Source organism: Pogoniulus pusillus, chromosome 4 (assembly GCF_015220805.1).
Source record: "Pogoniulus pusillus isolate bPogPus1 chromosome 4, bPogPus1.pri, whole genome shotgun sequence".
Lineage (NCBI taxonomy): Eukaryota > Metazoa > Chordata > Aves > Piciformes > Lybiidae > Pogoniulus > Pogoniulus pusillus.
This window is the reverse complement of record NC_087267.1, coordinates 46,171,361-46,190,039: the sequence shown is the minus strand read 5'-3', so window position 1 is coordinate 46,190,039 and position 18,679 is coordinate 46,171,361. Positions and strand designations below refer to the sequence as shown.

The window sequence follows — 18,679 nt, the reverse complement described above, 5'->3', positions numbered from 1 at the left end:
CTGTGGAGATGCTGGAGAGTGTCGAGAGCAGGGGCAGGAGAATGCTGAGAGGCTGCAGCAGCTCTGCTGTGAGCACAGACTGAAAGAGTTGGGGCTGTGCAAGCTGCAGAAGAGGAGGTTCACTGCTGTCTACAACTCTCTGCAGGGAGGCTGTAGCCAGGTGGGGTTGGGCTCTGCTGCCAGGCAAGCAGCAACAGAACAAGGGGACACAGTCTCAAGCTGTGGCAGGGCAGGTCTAGGCTGGATGTTAGGAGGAAGTTGTTGTCAGAGAGAGTGACTGGCATTGGAATGGGCTGCCTAGGAGGGTGGTGGAGTTGATGTCCCTGGTGGTGCTCAAGCAAAGCCTGGCTGGGTCACTTAGTGCCATGGTCTGGTCGACTGGACAGGACTGGGTGCTAGGTTGGACTGGCTGAGATTGGAGATCTCTTCCAACCTGCTTAATTCTATGACTCTATAAGCTGTGTGGATTTTTTCATGCTGTGCTTCTCTGCACCTCATCACCTGAGAGAGATGCACTTAATATAACCCCTGTTGTAAAACACAGAAACACAGTGGTTTGGGAGTCAACTCTGGAGATCATCTAACCCAAATTCCCTGCCAGGACAGGGTCACCTAGAGCAGGTTTCACTATAGGGATTGAGGACAACATGAAGTGCTCTAACAAATGCATGGCCAGCTCAGCAGGGTCTGCTTGTGACAGAGGACAGCTATGAGGGATGTTTTGGCTGGCAGGTGAGACTCAAAGCCCTGGCCCTAGTATCAGCTGAGTTGTAGGTGAGTTAACAACAGCAGAAAGGCACCAGTGGGTATCAGCAGAGCTGAGGGATGTTTATGCTGAGCTCTACTTCTGGGACACAGCCACAACTCTCTGCTGAACGTAACCCCCTTGCAGACAATGTCAATGACAGTGATGAGATGAGAAGCAACACTGGTCATGTCTCTAACACTTCCCAGACTGAAGAGAAAAAAAGTCACTGCTCCCTGGGGGAAGCACTGAGAAGTGAAATGATCTCACAGATGTAGTCTGGGCAACCCTTGACAGCCAGGAGCAGATGTGGTATCTCCAGGGCCTGCTGTCTCTGCCCTCCTGGCACCTCTGCTCAGCAAGGGCTGCTCCTGCCTTTGCAGGCTGAGCATCAGTGTCCCAGTGACACACAGGTTAGGACACTCCTCAGTAGAAGCTGTTCAATTTCTTCACTGGATTTATAACCCACACAGAGATTTACATATTCAGCCATGCTTTGAAGGAAACCAAACCTGCCCTGGCACCCAGAGCTGCTCCTCTGCTGTGTCATTAGCAGGGACAGAGGAAGAGTTCTAAGCACTGAAAGACTTATGCTAGAGGTGATGCTGCTGGAGGTCTCACATGGTGCCCACCACAGCCTGAGCAAATGTCACACCACAGCATTCAGCAGGAAGAAAGAGATGAAGATGCCTCACTTTCTGCTTCCCTCTGACATCAGCACACTTTGAAATTATGAACAAAAGATGCCCACTCCTGCTACAGCCCACAGCTATGCTGGGAACAAAAGATGCCCACTCCTGCTACAGCCCACAGTTATGCTGGGAACAAAAGATGCCCACTCCTGCTACAGTCCACAGCTATGCTGGGAACAAAAGATGCCCACTCCTGCTACAGTCCACAGCTATGCTGGCAATAAAAGATGCCCACTCCTGCTACAGTCCACAGTTAATGCTGGGAACAAAAGATGCCCACTCCTGCTACAGTCCACAGTTATGCTGGGAACAAAAGATGCCCACTCCTGCTACAGCCCACAGCTATGCTGGGAACAAAAGATGCCCACTCCTGCTACAGTCCGCAGCTATGCTGGGAACAAAAGATGCCCACTCCTGCCCCAGTCCACAGCTATGCTGGGAACAAAAGATGCCCACTCCTGCTACAGCCCACAGCTATGCTGGGAACAAAAGATGCCCACTCCTGCTACAGCCCACAGCTATGCTGGGAACAAAAGATGCCCACTCCTGCTACAGCCCACAGCTATGCTGGGAACAAAAGATGCCCACTCCTGCTACAGCCCACAGCTATGCTGGGAACAAAAGATGCCCACTCCTGCTACAGCCCACAGCTATGCTGGGAACAAAAGATGCCCACTCCTGCTACAGCCCACAGCTATGCTGGGAACAAAAGATGCCCACTCCTGCTACAGTCCACAGCTATGCTGGGAACAAAAGATGCCCACTTCTGCTACAGTCCACAGCTATGCTGGGAACAAAAGATGCCCACTCCTGCCCCAGTCCACAGCTATGCTGGGAACAAAAGATGCCCACTTCTGCTACAGTCCACAGCTATGCTGGGAACAAAAGATGCCCACTCCTGCTACAGTCCGCAGCTATGCTGGGAACAAAAGATGCCCACTCCTGCCCCAGTCCACAGCTATGCTGGGAACAAAAGATGCCCACTCCTGCCCCAGTCCACAGCTATGCTGGGAACAAAAGATGCCCACTCCTGCCCCAGTCCACAGCTATGCTGGGAACAAAAGATGCCCACTTCTGCTACAGTCCACAGCTATGCTGGGAACAAAAGATGCCCACTCCTGCCCCAGTCCACAGCTATGCTGGGAACAACAGATGCCCACTCCTGCTACAGTCCACAGCTATGCTGGGAACAAAGGATGCCCACTCCTGCTACAGTCCACAGTTATGCTGGGAACAAAAGATGCCCACTCCTGCTACAGTCCACAGCTATGCTGGGAACAAAAGATGCCCACTCCTGCTACAGTCCACAGCTATGCTGGGAACAAAAGATGCCCACTCCTGCCCCAGTCCACGTGCTGGTTGCCACTTCCAAGATGGATTCTCCTATGAGAGCTACTTACTTTGGGTGGCTGAAAGGCTGGAGAAGGCTGCCTTGGTGCGACCTGCTAACCACTCCAGGCTCTCGTGCATGTTGGCCAAGGCCTTCAGGTCGCTGACGTCTCGCAGGATCTCCTGCTGAGGGATGAGTTTATCTCCCAGGTTGCCAATGAGAACTTCTGACTCTTTGCCAAAAGCAGCCCTGAAAGGCAAACCAAAGCCATCCTCAGAAAGACAGAACAGGGCAATGAAGAGGAGACACCAAGTCCAGCACAGAGAAAGTCAAACCAGCCAGGGTAGAACTGTTCCAGCATGGGGTCACAAGAGGAGGAGGTTCTGGAGTCTCAGTGCAGTGCTTTTCGTGCTGATCAGGACACCTCTATCTCAGGAAGGATTCTTCTGTGCTTCTGTCTCCATTTACAACCTCTGAATTTCACCTCATTTCTCATGGATCCAAACTTCATCCCAATCGACTCCCACACCTCTCCACCCCACCTAGCCCAGCACCTTGATGAGACATGAAGGAGCTTCCCATGTCTCCCTGGGACACCTATAAATAACATATGTAGTGCTATGAATCTTTCCATGAAAATCAGCTTTTCCCATCCCTGATTGACATTCATGGAATCACAGAATCAACCAGGTTGGAAGAGACCTCCAAGCTCAGCCAGTCCAACCTAGCACCCAGCCCTGGCCAAGCAACCAGACCATAGCACTAAGTGCCTCAGCCAGGCTTGGCTTCAACACCTCCAGGGATGACAAGTCCATCACCTCCCTGGGCAGCCCATTCCAATGCCAATCACTCTCTCTAACTTCCTCCTAACAGCTAGTCTAGACCTCCCCTGGCACAACCTCAGACTGCCATTTTGGTGAGGGGCCTGGAGCAGAGCCCTGTGAGGAGAGGCTGAGGGAGCTGGGGGTGTGCAGCCTGCAGCAGAGGAGGCTCAGGGCAGAGCTCATTGCTGTCTACAACTACCTGAAGGGAGGCTGCAGCCAGGTGGGGTTGGGCTCTGCTGCCAGGCAAGCAGCAACAGAACAAGGGGACACAGTCTAAGCTGTGGCAGGAGAGGTCTAGGCTGGATGTTAGGAGGAAGTTGTTGTCAGAGAGAGTGATTGGCATTGGAATGGGCTGCCCAGGGAGGTGCTGGAGTCGCCGTCCCTGGAGGTGTTGAAGCCAAGTCTGGCTGAGGCACTTAGTGCCATGGTCTGGTTGACTGTCTAGGGCTGGGTGCTAGGTTGGACTGGATGATCTTGGTGGTCTCTTCCAATCTGGTTGATTCTATGATTCCTATGTGACCTGCCCTAGGTGATCCTTCTTTGGCATTGGGTTGGACTCCATGATCTCTGGAGGTCCTTTCCAACCCTCACCATTCTGTGATTCTCTGACTTTCTGCATACTAGGAGGATGGAGAGAATCGGGGCATGGTTCCCTCATCAAATTACAAGAGCTCCTGGCTGCAACCAAGTGCATTTCCTTGTGAGACTCTCAGTGACAGCACATCTACCATGGTCCTCAGTACACTCTTCCCATCATTAGCTGCTCTTTCTGTCAGGAATTTGCATTCCACTTTCATTTAACTTTTCAAACCTCCCCTTCCTGTCATTAGCTCTTTTATGAAGTTACAATGAGGAATCATGCTGCTGAGCATAATAGCTGCAACGAGCTGCAGCAAAATAATCCCAGCAGCAGCATCTTTACATCTTATCTAAGCAGTTTTATTGCCAGACTGTCCCTAGACATGTGGGAAATCACTGTCACTTGAGAGAAAAAAAAAGAAAGGGCAAGGAGGAAAAAAAGAAAGAAAGAAAAAAAAACAGTAAGAAGGAAACAGAAATTAGAAAACAAAAAAAAGAAAAAAGGAAAAAGGAGAAAGGAAAAAAGAAAAAAAAGAAAAAGGAAAAAAATAAATAAAAAAGGAAAAAGAAGAAAGGGAAGGAAAAAAAAGAAGGAAAAAAGAATAAAAAAGGAGAAAAAGAAAAACAAAAAGAAGAAAAAAAAGGGAAAAGAGAAAATAAGGAAAAGGAGAAAAGAAAAACAGAGAGAAAGAAAAAAGGGAAAAGAAAAAATTTAAAAAAGAAAAAAGAAAAGAAAAAACAAAAAGGAAAAATAGAAAAAAAAAGAGGAAAAAGAAGAAAAAAAGAAAGAACAAAAAAGAAAAAGAGGTAAAAGAAAAAAAGGAAGAAAAAAAGAAGAATAAAAGAAAATGGGAAGAAAGAAAAAAAGGAAAAAGGAAAAAGGAAAAAATAAAGGAAGAAGAAAAAATAAAAAAGGAGAAAGAAAGAAGGAAAAAGAAATAAAAAATAAAAAAGAAAAAGAGGAAAAAGAGAGATGTGCTCCAGGCCCCTCCATTCAAGAGAGATGCTGAGGTGCTGGAAGGTGCCCAGAGAAGGGCAGCAAGGCTGGGGAGGGGCCTGGAGCAGAGCCCTGTGAGGAGAGGCTGAGGGAGCTGGGGGTGTGCAGCCTGCAGCAGAGGAGGCTCAGGGCAGAGCTCATTGCTGCCTGCAGCTGCCTGCAGGGAGGCTGTAGCCAGGTGGGGTTGGGCTCTGCTGCCAGACAAGCAGCACCAGAACAAGGGGACACAGTCTGGAGTTGTGGCAGGGGAGGTCTAGGCTGGATGTTAGGAGGAAGTTGTTGTCAGAGAGAGTGATTGGCACTGGAATGGGCTGCCCAGGGAGGTGGTGGAGTTGCTGTGGCTGGAGGTGTTGAAGCCAAGCCTAGATGGGGCACTTAGTGCCATGGGCTGGGTGCTTGGCCAGGGCTGGGTGCTAGGTTGGACTGGCTGAGCCTGGAGCTCTCTTCCAACCTGATTGATTCTATGATTGTATTATTCTCAGGGCTGCTCTCTAGCCACTCCCTGCCCAGTCTGGATTGGTGCTTGGCATTGCACTATATATATATATAAATATATAAAAGAAATTACATATAAAATAACTTTTTAAAGATAACTTTAAAGAGCCCTGGTGGGTTCCTGTAGCTTCCATATAAACCTGCTGTTAGGAAACATCTTCCTCATGCAAATCTGCATCAGTGTTCTGGAAGGTTGCAGGAGAGATTATTCACTTGCTGCCTTTCTTTGCCTCTATTCCATTTGCAAGGCTAAATGCTTAAAGAGAAGGCTATGAAACCCCAAACCATCTGAATACTCAACCTTAACTCTGCTCTCTTGAATACCTGCATTAAAACACCATCTTCAGAAGCTCTCACATGGTTTCCCAGCCAGTATCTGTGACATCTGTGTGTATCTAAGACAGAGCCCAGCACACACAAAGAGATCTGCATTTAATTTATGAGGTTTTGATGCTTCACTGGTTTCAATTAAGACACTTTTGAAAAGTCAAATGCCATCCTACAAAGACTGCTTTAGACTTAACCAAAGCTTCTGAGAACAGCAAAAGACTCACAGACAGAAAAACTCAGAGACCCAAAGAGAAAAAGACCTAGAGACCCAAAGACAGAAAGACTCAGAGACCCAGAGACCCAAAGACAGAAAGACTCAGAGATCCAGAGACCCAAAGACAGAAAGACTCAGAGATCCAGAGACCCAAAGACAGAAAGACCCAAAGACCCAGAGACCCAAAGAGAGAAAGACTCAAAGATCCAAAGACAGAAAGACTCAGAGACCCAGAGACCCAAAGACAGAAAGACTCAGAGATCCAGAGACCCAAAGACAGAAAGACCCAAAGACCCAGAGACCCAAAGAGAGAAAGACTCAAAGATCCAAAGACAGAAAGACTCAGAGACCCAGAGACCCAAAGACAGAAAGACCCAAAGACTCAGAGACCCAAAGACAGAAAGACTCAGAGACCCAAAGACCCAAAGAGAGAAAGACTCAGAGACCCAAAGAGAGAAAGACTCAGAGACCCAGAGACCCAAAGACAGAAAGACTCAGAGACCCAAAGAGAGAAAGACTCAGAGACCCAAAGAGAGAAAGACTCAGAGACCCAAAGACAGAAAGACTTAGAGACCCAAAGAGAGAAAGACTCAGAGACCCAAAGAGAGAAAGATTCAGAGACCCAAAGAGAGAAAGACTCAGAGACCCAAAGAGAGAAAGACTCAGAGACCCAGAGACCCAAAGAGAGAAAGACTCAGAGACCCAAAGAGAGAAAGACTCAGAGACCCAAAGAGAGAAAGACTCAGAGACCCAAAGACAGAAAGACTCAGAGACCCAAAGAGAGAAAGACTTAGAGACCCAAAGAGAGAAAGACTCAGAGACCCAAAGAGAGAAAGATTCAGAGACCCAAAGAGAGAAAGACTCAGAGACCCAAAGAGAGAAAGACTCAGAGACCCAAAGAGAGAAAGACTCAGAGACCCAAAGACAGAAAGACTCAGAGACCCAAAGACAGAAAGACTCAGAGACCCAAAGACAGAAAGACTCAGAGACCCAAAGACAGAAAGACTCAGAGACCCAAAGACAGCAATCTCCAGCCAGAGATGATGCGTTTTAGAGATGGCAGAAACTTCATAAGCACCTGGTGCTCTCCAGGTAATCACAGAGTGGTTTGGCTTGGAAGGGACCTCCAAAGGTCATCTAGTCCAATCCCCTCCACAGCAAGCAGTTGGGGCACCCACAACTAGATCAGCTTGCCCAGAGCCCTGTCTCAAGTGGCTGCCAAGGCAAGCAGCTTTCCCAGAGCCAACCCTGCTGTACTGTAGACAGAAGGTTGGCAGGACACTATCAGGCTTGGGAAGAGTCCTTATGTCACCATACTCTGCCTTAGACAAGGTGCAGCTCATCATGCAGGTCACTTTCACCCCACAGCTTCTTTACCTTTAAATGCTGAGAGCCTTTGCAGCTCCCAGAATCATAGAATCAAGCAGATTGGAAGAGACCTCCAAGCTCAGCCAGTCCAACCTAGCACCCAGCCCTATCCAGTCAACCAGACCATGGCACTAAGTGCCTCATTCAGGCTTTGCTTCAACACCTCCAGCCACAGCAACTCCACCACCTCCCTGGGCAGCCCATTCCAATGCCAATCACTCTCTCTGCCAACAGCTTCCTCCTAACATCCAGCCTAGACCTCCCCTGGCACAACTTGAGAGATGCTCCAGTCCCTTAATCATCTTTGTAGCTCTCTGATGGACCCTGTCCAGCAATTTCTGTCTCTCTTGAACTGAGGAGCCCCAAACTGGACACAGTATTCCAAGTTTGGTCTCACCAGGGCAGAACAGAGGGGAAGAAGAACCTCCCTAGACCTGCTGGACACACTGTTCTTAACACACCCTGGGATGCCATCGACCCTCTTGGCCATAAGGGCATATTGCTGCACATACTGCAGTAGATCTCATTCTGGAAACCTGCCTTTGTGAGAGCAGATTGGCTGTGGTGGCTGAATTCTCAGATTAACTACCTCCTTTTGTTTCTCTTTCTTAAATCATCTATTTCTCTCCATTCCCCTCTTCTTCCTCTCCTCTCCTTTCTCCTCTCCTCTCCTTTCTCCTCTCCTCTCCTTTCTCCTCTCCTCTCCTTTCTCCTCTCCTCTCCTTTCTCCTCTCCTCTCCTTTCTCCTCTCCTCTCCTTTCTCCTCTCCTCTCCTTTCTCCTCTCCTCTCCTTTCTCCTCTCCTCTCCTTTCTCCTCTCCTCTCCTTTCTCCTCTCCTCTCCTTTCTCCTCTCCTCTCCTTTCTCCTCTCCTCTCCTTTCTCCTCTCCTCTCCTTTCTCCTCTCCTCTCCTTTCTCCTCTCCTCTCCTTTCTCCTCTCCTCTCCTTTCTCCTCTCCTCTCCTTTCTCCTCTCCTCTCCTCTCCTTTCTCCTCTCCTTTCTCCTCTCCTCTCCTCTCCTCTCCTCTCCTCTCCTCTCCTCTCCTCTCCTCTCCTCTCCTCTCCTCTCCTCTCCTCTCCTCTCCTCTCCTCTCCTCTCCTCTCCTCTCCTCTTTCTCTCCTCTCTCCTCTCCCCTCCCCTTTCCTCTTCCACTTTGTAGAGTGACCAGCAATGCATCAGCTTTAGCTCCATCCTCTTTTCATGGATACTGTACCTTTGGCATGCTTCTATCAGCCACAGGGAGAGGTGCTGGTTCTCCAAAGCAGTTTTTAGCAGGCAGAGCACCTTCCCCCTCCTCTCCTCCAGCAACCAAGAGCACAGGTGATGTTTTTAATGAAATTCAACAACCTATTGAGCTAAACTGCCTGGAACCAGAGGGACTGCTGACAATATACCAGGCTTCCCCTCATCCATATTTCAGGATATGCAAATATGAGAGGACAGAAACTCTTATGCAAGGGAGGTAAGAAAGGACAAAGAACAGCCAGTGGGATAAATCAAAATGACCTGTGTTATGTTTAAGACACTCTGACCACACCAGAGCAGAGCTGAAAAGCAGCCAAGTGTCCACATCAATACTGTAGAACAAGGAAGGAGGTCTCTGAGGTACCCTTGGCAGCAGCTTCATGTTCATTTACTGCTCCTCTCTCTTTCCTCTGCCAAGAAACTAGTGTCAATTATACCTTCAGCAAATAACACCAAGGAAATAACTCCCTGGAAGGGTACACAGAGATGGAGTAGGACAGGAGGACATCAATCAAGACCCTTAAGAACCCCTCTTGGAACACACTGACCCAGTGAGGACCTCCCACCTCTTCTTACCCCCTCTTGACTGTAGGTGCTTTCTGCTGAGCATCAGCTGCTTCAGAGAAGCAGCACAGAATGGCAGGAGCAGGAAGGGACCTCTGGAGATCACTGAGTGCAGTGCCCCTACCAAAGCAGGATCTCCTAGGGCAGGCCACACGGGAATGTGTCCAGACTGCTGTTTAAAGTGTCCATAGCAAGAGACTCCACAACCTTAGTGCAGCCTGTTCCAAGGCTTTGGCACCCTCAAAGCAGTTTCTCTTCATGTTCAGATGGAAACTCCTGAGTTCATCCAGCCCAACCTCCCTGCAGAAGCAGGGTCATAGAATCATAGAATCAACCACGTTGGAAGAGACCTCCAAGATCATCCAGTCCAACCTAGCCCCCATTCCTATCCAATCAACTAGACCATGGCACTAAGTGCCTCATCCAGGGTCACCACAGCAGGTTTCCAGGATGACAATGTCCAGGTGGGTTTGGAATCTCTCCAGCTGAGATTTCACAGCCTCCCTGTGCAGCCTGCTTCAGGGCTCCTGCACCCTAACAGCAAAAGAGATTTTCCTTCTACCTACATGCAACCTCCTGTGATTCACTCTGTGCCTGTTGCCTCCTGTCCTGCCACTGGGCACCACTGAAAAGGGTCTGGCAACATCCTCTTGCCCCTCAACCTTTAGCTCTTGCTAAGCACTGAGTAAATCCCCTCTCAGGCTGCTCCCTCCCCAAGCTCAACAGCTCCAGGAGTCTCAGCCTTTCCTCCTCACAGAGATGTTCCAAGTCCCTCAGCATCTTTAGAGACTTTGCTGGACTTTCTCTATCAGTTCCCTGCCTCTTCAACTGGGGAACCCAAAACTAGAGCCAGGACTCCAACTGTGGTCTCACCAGAGCAGTGTAGAGGAGAGTAAAACCTCATTTGACCTGCTGGCCACATTCTTCTTAATGCCTCCCAGGACACCTGGGGTCTTCTTGGCCACAAGGGCACACTGCTGGCTCTTGCTGACCTTGCTATCCACCAGGACTTTTGGATCAGCAGAAATTCCAGGTACTCATGTCACACAAACGTTTCTGTAACGTGTATCTTTGCTGCTCCTGCATTTGAGGCAGAGAGTCAGACTAGAAAGGAAGCTTCAAAACTGCATGTAGTTTGAGCCAGCAGTGTGCACTTGCAGCCCAGAGAGCCAAGCAGAGCCTGGGCTGCAGCAGCAGCAGTGTGGCCAGCAGGGCCAGGGAGGGGATTCTCCCCCTCTGCTTTGCTCTGCTGAGACCCCAGCTGGAGTCCTGCATCCAGCTCTGGAGCCCCTGGGACAAGAGGGCTGTGGAGATGCTGCAGAGTGTCCAGAGCAGGGCCAGGAGGATGCTCAGAGGCTGCAGCAGCTCTGCTGTGAGCACAGACTAAAAGAGTTGGAGTGTGCAGGCTGCAGCAGAGGGGGCTCCCAGGTGACCTTCTTGTGGCCTTCCAGCATCTGAAGGGGGCTACAAAAAATCTGGGGAGGGACTTTTGAGGCTGTTAGGTAGTGCCAGGAGTGGGGGGAATGGAGCAAAGCTGGAGGTGGGGAGAGTGAGAGTGGAGGTGAGGAGGAAGTTGTTGAGCAGGAGAGTGGTGAGAGGCTGGAATGGGTTGCCCAGGGAGGTGGTTGAGGCCCCATGGCTGGAGGTGTTTGAGGCCAGGCTGGCTGAGGCTGTGTGCAGCCTGCTCTAGGGTAGGGTGTCCCTGGGCATGGCAGTGGGGTTGGAACTGGCTGCTCCTTGTGCTCCCTTCCAACCCTGACTGATTCTATGATTTTAAGTACCCAGGCAGATAGATTTCCCTTTAACTAATTCAATGAAATTCCCTCTCTGCTCTTCTTTAGGAAGAAACAGCCAAGAGGTGATTTGTTGCTTCATCTGGCACCAGAATTTGTTCAACAGGCATAAAGAAATCTTCCAAGCACCAAACCCCAGAACCTGCATGGACCTTTCCTGCAATAGGGAGCCCTCAAAAATTATTTAGCCTGGAGAAGAGGAGGCTTAGGGCTGACCTCACTGCTGTCTACAGCTGCCTGCAGGGAGGCTGTAGCCAGGTGGGGTTGGGCTCTTCTGCAGGCAAGCAGCAGCAGAACAAGGGGACACAGTCTCAAGTTGTGGCAGGGGAGGTCTAGGCTGGATGTTGTTAGGAAGTTGTTGTCAGAGAGAGTGATTGGCATTGGAATGGGCTGCCCAGGGAGGTGGTGGAGGTGTTGAAGCAAAGCCTGGCTGGGGCACTTAGTGCCATGGTCTGGTTGACTGGACAGAGCTGGGTGCTAGGTTGGACTGGCTGAGCTTGGAGGACTCTTCCAACATGGTTGATTCTATGCTTCTATGATTTGCTGGCACAAGAACATTAAAACCATCACCCTGCAAAAGATGCTGCCTCACTTGCTTCAAAGATTCAGCACCTTAAGGTATTTTACAGAACACATCTTGCAACTACCTAACAGCACTGTGGTCCTGATGAAAAGCTGCTGCTAAGGAGCCTTAGAGGATAGAAATTCACCCCCTGGACTTACGGGATTTGGCTTTAAAGGACTGCAGATTTATGCCACCCTAAAAAAGTGGCCTGGATTTGAGGCTCATTGGGATTTGGAAACCCTCTACAACAATTTGTGTATCTCTGCTTGGGGACCAGGTCCAAATGGCTGCTGAGAGGTCACAAAGCTGTCAAAAAGTGGACATCACTGACAACTTGAAGGTCTGACATCTCATGCCATCTCCTCCCTTGAATACATTTGGGTATTCTGAACTCAGGAAGGGTGCAGGATACAATTCATCACAGCAGACAAAGCAGTGCCTTGGAGAAAGTATTGTGTAGCTCCAGTGATGTGATTTAGAGATACACAATCTTGTTAAGGCAGGAGCTGGTATTAAATCTTCATGGGGAAGCTAAATCTTCACCTTTCTTCCCTCTCTATCACAGAAGCCCAGAACAATGGGGGTTGGAGGGACCTATGGAGATTATCTTGTCAGCAGCTTGCCCAGGATCACAATGTCATAGAATCATAGAATCACCCAGGTGGGAAGAGAGCTCCAAGCTCAGCCAGTCCAACCTAGCACCCAGCCCTGGCCAATCAACCAGACCATGGCCTCAGCCAGGCTTGGCTTCAACACCTCCAGCCACAGAGACTCCACCACCTCCCTGGGCAGCCCATTCCAGTGCCAATCACTCTCTCTGACAACAACTTCCTTCTAACATCCAGCCTAGACCTGCCCTGCCACAGCTTGAGACTGTGTCCCCTTCTTCTGTCTAGCAGAAGAGCCCAACCCCACCTGGCTACAGCCTCCCTTCATGTAGTTGTAGACAGCAGTGAAGTCACCCAGAGTCTCCTCTTCTCCAGTCTGTAGCCACTGCTTCTTCTCTTATGGCTGCTGACCAGCAAAAAGAGCTTGGCCCCCTCCACTTGACACCCACCCCTCAGATAGTTGAACACAGTGATCAGATCTCCTCTCAGACTTCTCTTCTCCAGACTACACAGCCCTAGGCCTCTCAGTCTCTCTTCATAGGGGAGACACTCAAGTCCCCCAGTCATAGAATCATAGAATCAAGCAGGTTGGAAGAGAGCTCCAAGATCATCCAGTCCAACCTAGCACCCAGCCCTGGCCAATCAACCAGACCATGGCACTAAGTGCCTCAGCCAGGCTTTGCTTCAACACCTCCAGGGACGGTGCCTCTACCACCTCCCTGGGCAGCCCATTTCAGTGGCTCTCTGCTGGACACTTTCCAGCAGGTCTCTGTCTCTCTTGAACTGAGGGGCTCAAAACTGGACACCATAATCCAGGTATGGTCTCACCAGGGCAGAGTAGAGGAGGAGAAGAACCTCCCTAGCCCTGCTGGCCACACTTTTCCTGATGCACTCCAGGATGGCATTGGCTCTCTTGGCCATAAGGGCACACTGCTGGCCCATGCAGAACTTGCTGTCCACCAGGACACCAAGGCCTTTCAGCACTGTGACACCCCCAGGTCCTGCTGGGCAACTTTCCAGCCACCCTGCCCCAAGTGTGCAGCATTTCCTTGCCCCTCGCCGCGCCTTATCCCGCAGAGCTGTGCCGAAGGTGGAAGAAACTCTGCTCTAAATTGAGTGTGACCAGATCTGAAGCTCTCTTTTTACATTGCTTTTCCTCTTCAAAGGCAAACCTGGAAATGAAACATCTCTGGGTTTTATCACCACCCTATCAGGCTGGGTAATGAACTGGAGGCTGACCTTTATCAAGCGCTAAGGGCAGCGTGTTTCACACTCGCCCTGCTGCCAAATCGCCTCCAGAGCTTTACAAACTAATTACACCAACAGAGGCATGACTTTTTCCTTCCCTTTCTCCCCATTGCCAACTTCTGAGCTGCTATAATATGCTCAATCAGGGGCCCTTTGTCTGGCCAACCACTCCAGAATATTAATGGAAAGATTCTGCTAGTGTCTCACCCTGCCTTCTGACATCGACTCGCAGAAGAGGCAGTGGTGAGGGCAGGACAACAAGATCAGTCACTGTCAACACAGAGAGGCATGATGGCTTGGTTCTGCACAGGCATCATCTTTGGCCTCTTCTCTTTCATTAAACAAATGAGTTAAAGGAATGTTGGGGAGGGAGAGGGAAAGAAAATTCTGTGCTCACATCTCTCCCTGCCACAGGGCAGGTAAACTTAAGAGGGTCTAGGGAGGCCTTTGAGCAGCCTTCCAGCACAAGAAGCAGCCTACATAAAAGCTGGGGAGGGACTTTTTACAAGAGGTTGTTGTGAAAGGATGAGAGGGAATGGATTGAAGCTGAGAGAGGGCAGATTTAGAATGGAGATTAGGAAGATCTAGCAAGGTTTGGATAGGAGATTAGTGCAGCCTGGAGAAGAGGAGGCTCATGGCAGAGCTCATCACTGTCTACAACTATCTGTAGGGTAGCTGTAGCCAGGTGGGGTTGGGCTCTGCTGCCAGGCAAGCAGCAACAGAACAAGGGGACACAGCCTCAAGTTGTGCCAGGGGAGGTCTAGGCTGGATGTTAGGAGGAAGTTGTTGGCAGAGAGAGTGATTGGAATAGGAGTGGGCATTGGAGGTGGTGGAGTCACTGTGCCTGGAGGTGTTGAAGCAAAGCCTGGCTGAGGCACTTAGTGCCATGGTCTGGTTGACTGGACAGGGCTGGGTGCTAGGTCGGACTGGATGAGCTTGGAGCTCTCTTCCAAGCTGGCTGATTCTATCATTCTAAGAAATTCTTTAGTATGGTGGTGAGACATTGGAATGGGTTGCCCAGGGAGGTTGTGGATTTCCCCTCTCTGGAGGTGTTCAAGGCCATGCAACCTGATCTAGTGCAAGATGTCTCTGCCCATGGTATGTGTGTGGGGGTGTTGGAACCAGATGACCTTTAAGGTCCCTTCCAACCCAACCCATTCTGTGATTCTGATTCTATGTTGTATTTAATTCACCAGTTTTCACAAAGGGATGCTCTCAAGCATTTCAAGCGTTGTTGTCAGACCTGTTTTGTGTCCATAAAGAACTCAGCCAGCCCAACCTAGCACCCAGCCCTACCCAGTCAACCAGACCATGGCACTAAGTGCCTCAGCCAGGCTTGGCTTCAACACCTCCAGGGTTGGTGACTCCACCACCTCCCTGGGCAGCCCATTCCAATGCCAATCACTCTCTGACAACAACTTCCTCCTAACATCCAGCCTAGGCTTCTCCTGGCACAACTTGAGACTGTGTCCCCTTGTTCTGTTGCTGCTTGCCTGGCAGCAGAGCCCAACCCCACCTGGCTACAGCCTCCCTGCAGGCAGCTGCAGGCAGCAATGAGCTCTGCCCTGAGCCTCCTCTGCTGCAGGCTGCACACCCCCAGCTCCCTCAGCCTCTCCTCATAGGGTTTATGTTCCAGGCCTTTCACCAGCCTTGCTGCACTTGGACATCAGATTTAGCCTGGCTTTGAGTTTGCACTATAGGTTGCCCTCAGCCAGCAGCATCCATCATTGCTCTGATGTCCCACAATGACAACTCAGCAGCCCAATATGACCTGGAGGGACACCCCCGGCACCTTCTTGTGCCTAGAAACAAAGGATGAAGGCAAAGATGAAGACTGGGGCTGAAGGGATGAATCTCCAAAACCTTATGAACTACACTAAGGCCTCAAGGGCTCTCTCTGCCCCCTCAACTCTTCCAGCATCATGGAAGGGAAATCAGCAAAGCTCTTTATCCTTACTGCATGATGAGCAAACATTTCTGTGACTAGACATGCTTCAGAGCCTTCCTTGTTCCCTCTCTAGACTGCATCATCTTCATGTCATTGTGCTTACATTCAGAGAAGAAGGGAAATGACAATCTGGGCAAATTAGACTTGTAATTTTCAACAGCTTCACTCACTCTTACAGTTTTACAGCCAAATGCCAATCAAGGAAGTGATGAATAGTGATGGGAATGTGCAGACAAGCTTTTTGACTTGATGGAATGACAAAGAGGACCTGCTTCTTCACAGTGAGCCAATGATTCAGAGACTAAGCCATCTCCAGTGTGTATGGAAAGGCCATCTGCCTATCTGCAGAATTTCACTTGCCTGAAAAGGTAGAACCAAACTCACTTGGACACAGAAAGCTGCCTCTGAAACAAGCTCCTCTGAAGGTATTGGTACGTTTTGTTTGACTCTCCTTATATATGTAGGCTTATTGTGTCCAGTTCTGGGCTCCTCAATTCAAGAGAGATGTTGAGGTGCTGGAAGGTGTCCAGAGAAGGGTGATGAAGCTGGAGAAGGGTCTGGAGCAGAGCCCTGTGAGGAGAGGCTGAGGGAGCTGGGGGTGTGCAGCCTGCAGAAGAGGAGGCTCAGGGCAGAGCTCATTGCTGTCTACAACTCCCTGAAGGGAGGCTGTAGCCAGGTGGGCTTGGGCTCTGCTCCCAGGCAAACAGAAACAGAACAAGGGGACACAGCCTCAAGTTGTGCCAGGGCAGGTCTAGGCTGGGTGTTAGGAGGAAGTTGTTGGCAGAGAGAGAGATTGGCATTGGAATGGGCTGCCCAGGGAGGTGGTGGAGTCACCATCCCTGGAGGTGTTGAAGCAAAGCCTGGCTGGGGCACTTAGTGCCATGGTCTCTGGCCAGCAGGGACAGGGAGGGGATTCTCCCCTTCTGTTGTGCTCTGCTGAGACCCCAGCTGGAGTACTGCATCCAGCTCTGGAGCCCCTGGGACAAGAGGGCTGTGGAGATGCTGGAGAGTGTCCAGAGCAGGGCCAGGAGGATGCTCAGAGGCTGCAGCAGGTCTGATGTGAGCACAGACTGAAAGAGTTGGGGCTGTACAGGCTGCAGCAGAGGAGGCTCCCAGGTGACCTTCTTGTGGCCTGCCAGGATCTGAAGCTGGGGAGGGATTTTTTAGGCTCTTTGGGACTGACAGGACTGGGGAGAATGGAGCAAAGTTGGAGGCGGAAGGGTTCAGACTGGACATGAGGAAGAAATTCTTCAGCATGAGAGTGGTGAGAGGCTGGAATGGGTTGCCCAGGGAGGTGTTTGAGGCCCCATGGCTGGAGGTGTTTGAGGCTAGGCTGGCTGAGGCTGTGGGCAGCCTGCTCTAGGGTAAGGTGTCCCTGAGCGTGGCAGGGGGGTTGGACCCAGATGCTCCTTGTGGTCCCTTCCAATCCTGACTGATTCTATGATTTTATTATTCTTTGATCTTAAAGTCCTTTTCCAATCAAAAGGGTTCTGTGATTCCATTTAATTACTCCACTCAAAGAAAGATCAAATCCCTTCACACCTGGAGGCACAACAGCTACACAGAGACCATCACTAATTTATTTCCAGCAGGTTTTTGCCATTGTTGCTGCTCTCTTTGACATCCTTCTGTAACTGCATAAAACATTTTACCTTATGAAGTCTTCCTCTTCCTCTCTCTTGGGTCTCAGTTGCTTGGGTTGAGCCATGCTGCTCCAGTTGGGCAGAGATTTCAGGAGCCTGCTAATGTCATCATCTTTAGCCCAGGATGCGCTGATCACCAGCTTCTCATCTGACTGCACGATGCTCCTGCAGGGAAACCAGCAACAACCACAGCATGAGAGACATGAAGCCACAGAGCCAGAGAGTCACACAACCATCAATCATAGAATCATAGAACCAACCAGGTTGGAAGACACCTTGAAGATCATCCAGTCCAGCCTAGCACCCAGCCCTGGCCATGGAGTCAAAGAATCATAAAACTGGAGGTTGGAAAAGACATTTAAGATCATAGAATCATAGAATCAAGCAGGTTGGAAGAGACTTCCAAGCTCAGCCAGCCCAACCTAGCACCCAGCCCTGGCCACTCAACCAGATCACGGCACTGAGTGCCTCAGCCAGGCTTGGCTTCAACACCTCCAGCCACAGAGACTCCACCACCTCCCTGGGCAGCCCATTCCAGTGCCAATCACTCTCTCTGCAACAACTTCCTCCTCACATCCAGCCTAGACCTCCCCTGCCACAACTCCAGACTCTGTCCCCTTGTTCTATTGCTGGGTGCCTGGCAGCAGAGCCCAACCCCACCTGGCTACAGCCTCCCTGCAGGCAGCTGCAGACAGCAATGAGCTCTGCCCTGAGCATCCTCTGCTGCAGGCTGCACACCCCCAGCTCCCTCAGCCTCTCCTCACAGGGCTCTGCTCCAGGCCCCTCCCTAGCCTTGATGCCCTTCTCTGGCCACCTTCCAGCACCTCAACATCTCTCTTGAATTCAGGAGCCCAGAACTGGACACAGCACTCCGGGTGTGGCCTGAGCAGTGCTGAGCACAGAGGGAGAATAACCTCCCTTGTCCTGCTGCCCACACTGCTCCTGACAGCCCAGGATGCCACTGGCCTGACCAGTGTTGAGGACTTGAAATCACTGGACTGGCATACCAGAGGAGGAGGTCATCCTGCACTAGAAGAAAGAGAAGGTACTTTCTCCATGGCTCATTTGTTCTCTGCAATTCCAAGTGAGCTCGCCAGCCACTGCCGATTGTGTTGTGACTGCAACGTGGAAACCTGCCCAGGAAGACCTGGGTGGAAGCCACCAGCTCACTGCACATCAGCTGGCTCAGCTTGGGGACCTGGTCTGAAGCAATGGAGCTTCACTCCATTTAACCCAAACATCCAATAATAAAGATTTCATCTAAATCCTCTGTCCCTGCGAAACCGAATCAAATACGATTCCAACGAAGATGTTCCCTGGTTAGTATTTTTGGCAGGGTGACTCATCTGCAATCCTCACTGGCAACTGCAGCAGATAAACAGGATGCTGTATTTGGAGAAGTCCATTAGCTGCCCACTTTTTTTGTGTTGGAATTGCTCATGACTGACTCTCAGCGCAGTCCTCATCGATGCTTGATGCTTCGTGGGCACGCT

General features: G+C 50.4%; 1 protein-coding gene across 1 annotated transcript in view; it reads right to left on the bottom strand.

The window, feature by feature from the left end:
• The window catches only part of EXOC4 (exocyst complex component 4), a 500,658-nt gene that overhangs the window by 48,500 nt on the left and 433,479 nt on the right, over positions 1–18,679 (bottom strand). Inside the window, exons 13-14 of the mRNA XM_064142739.1 lie at positions 17,196–17,351; positions 2,838–3,016 (exon numbers count right to left, since the gene is read on the bottom strand). Of these exons, the coding sequence (XP_063998809.1) occupies positions 2,838–3,016; positions 17,196–17,351 (335 nt within the window). The remainder of the gene's footprint in view (positions 1–2,837; positions 3,017–17,195; positions 17,352–18,679) is intronic.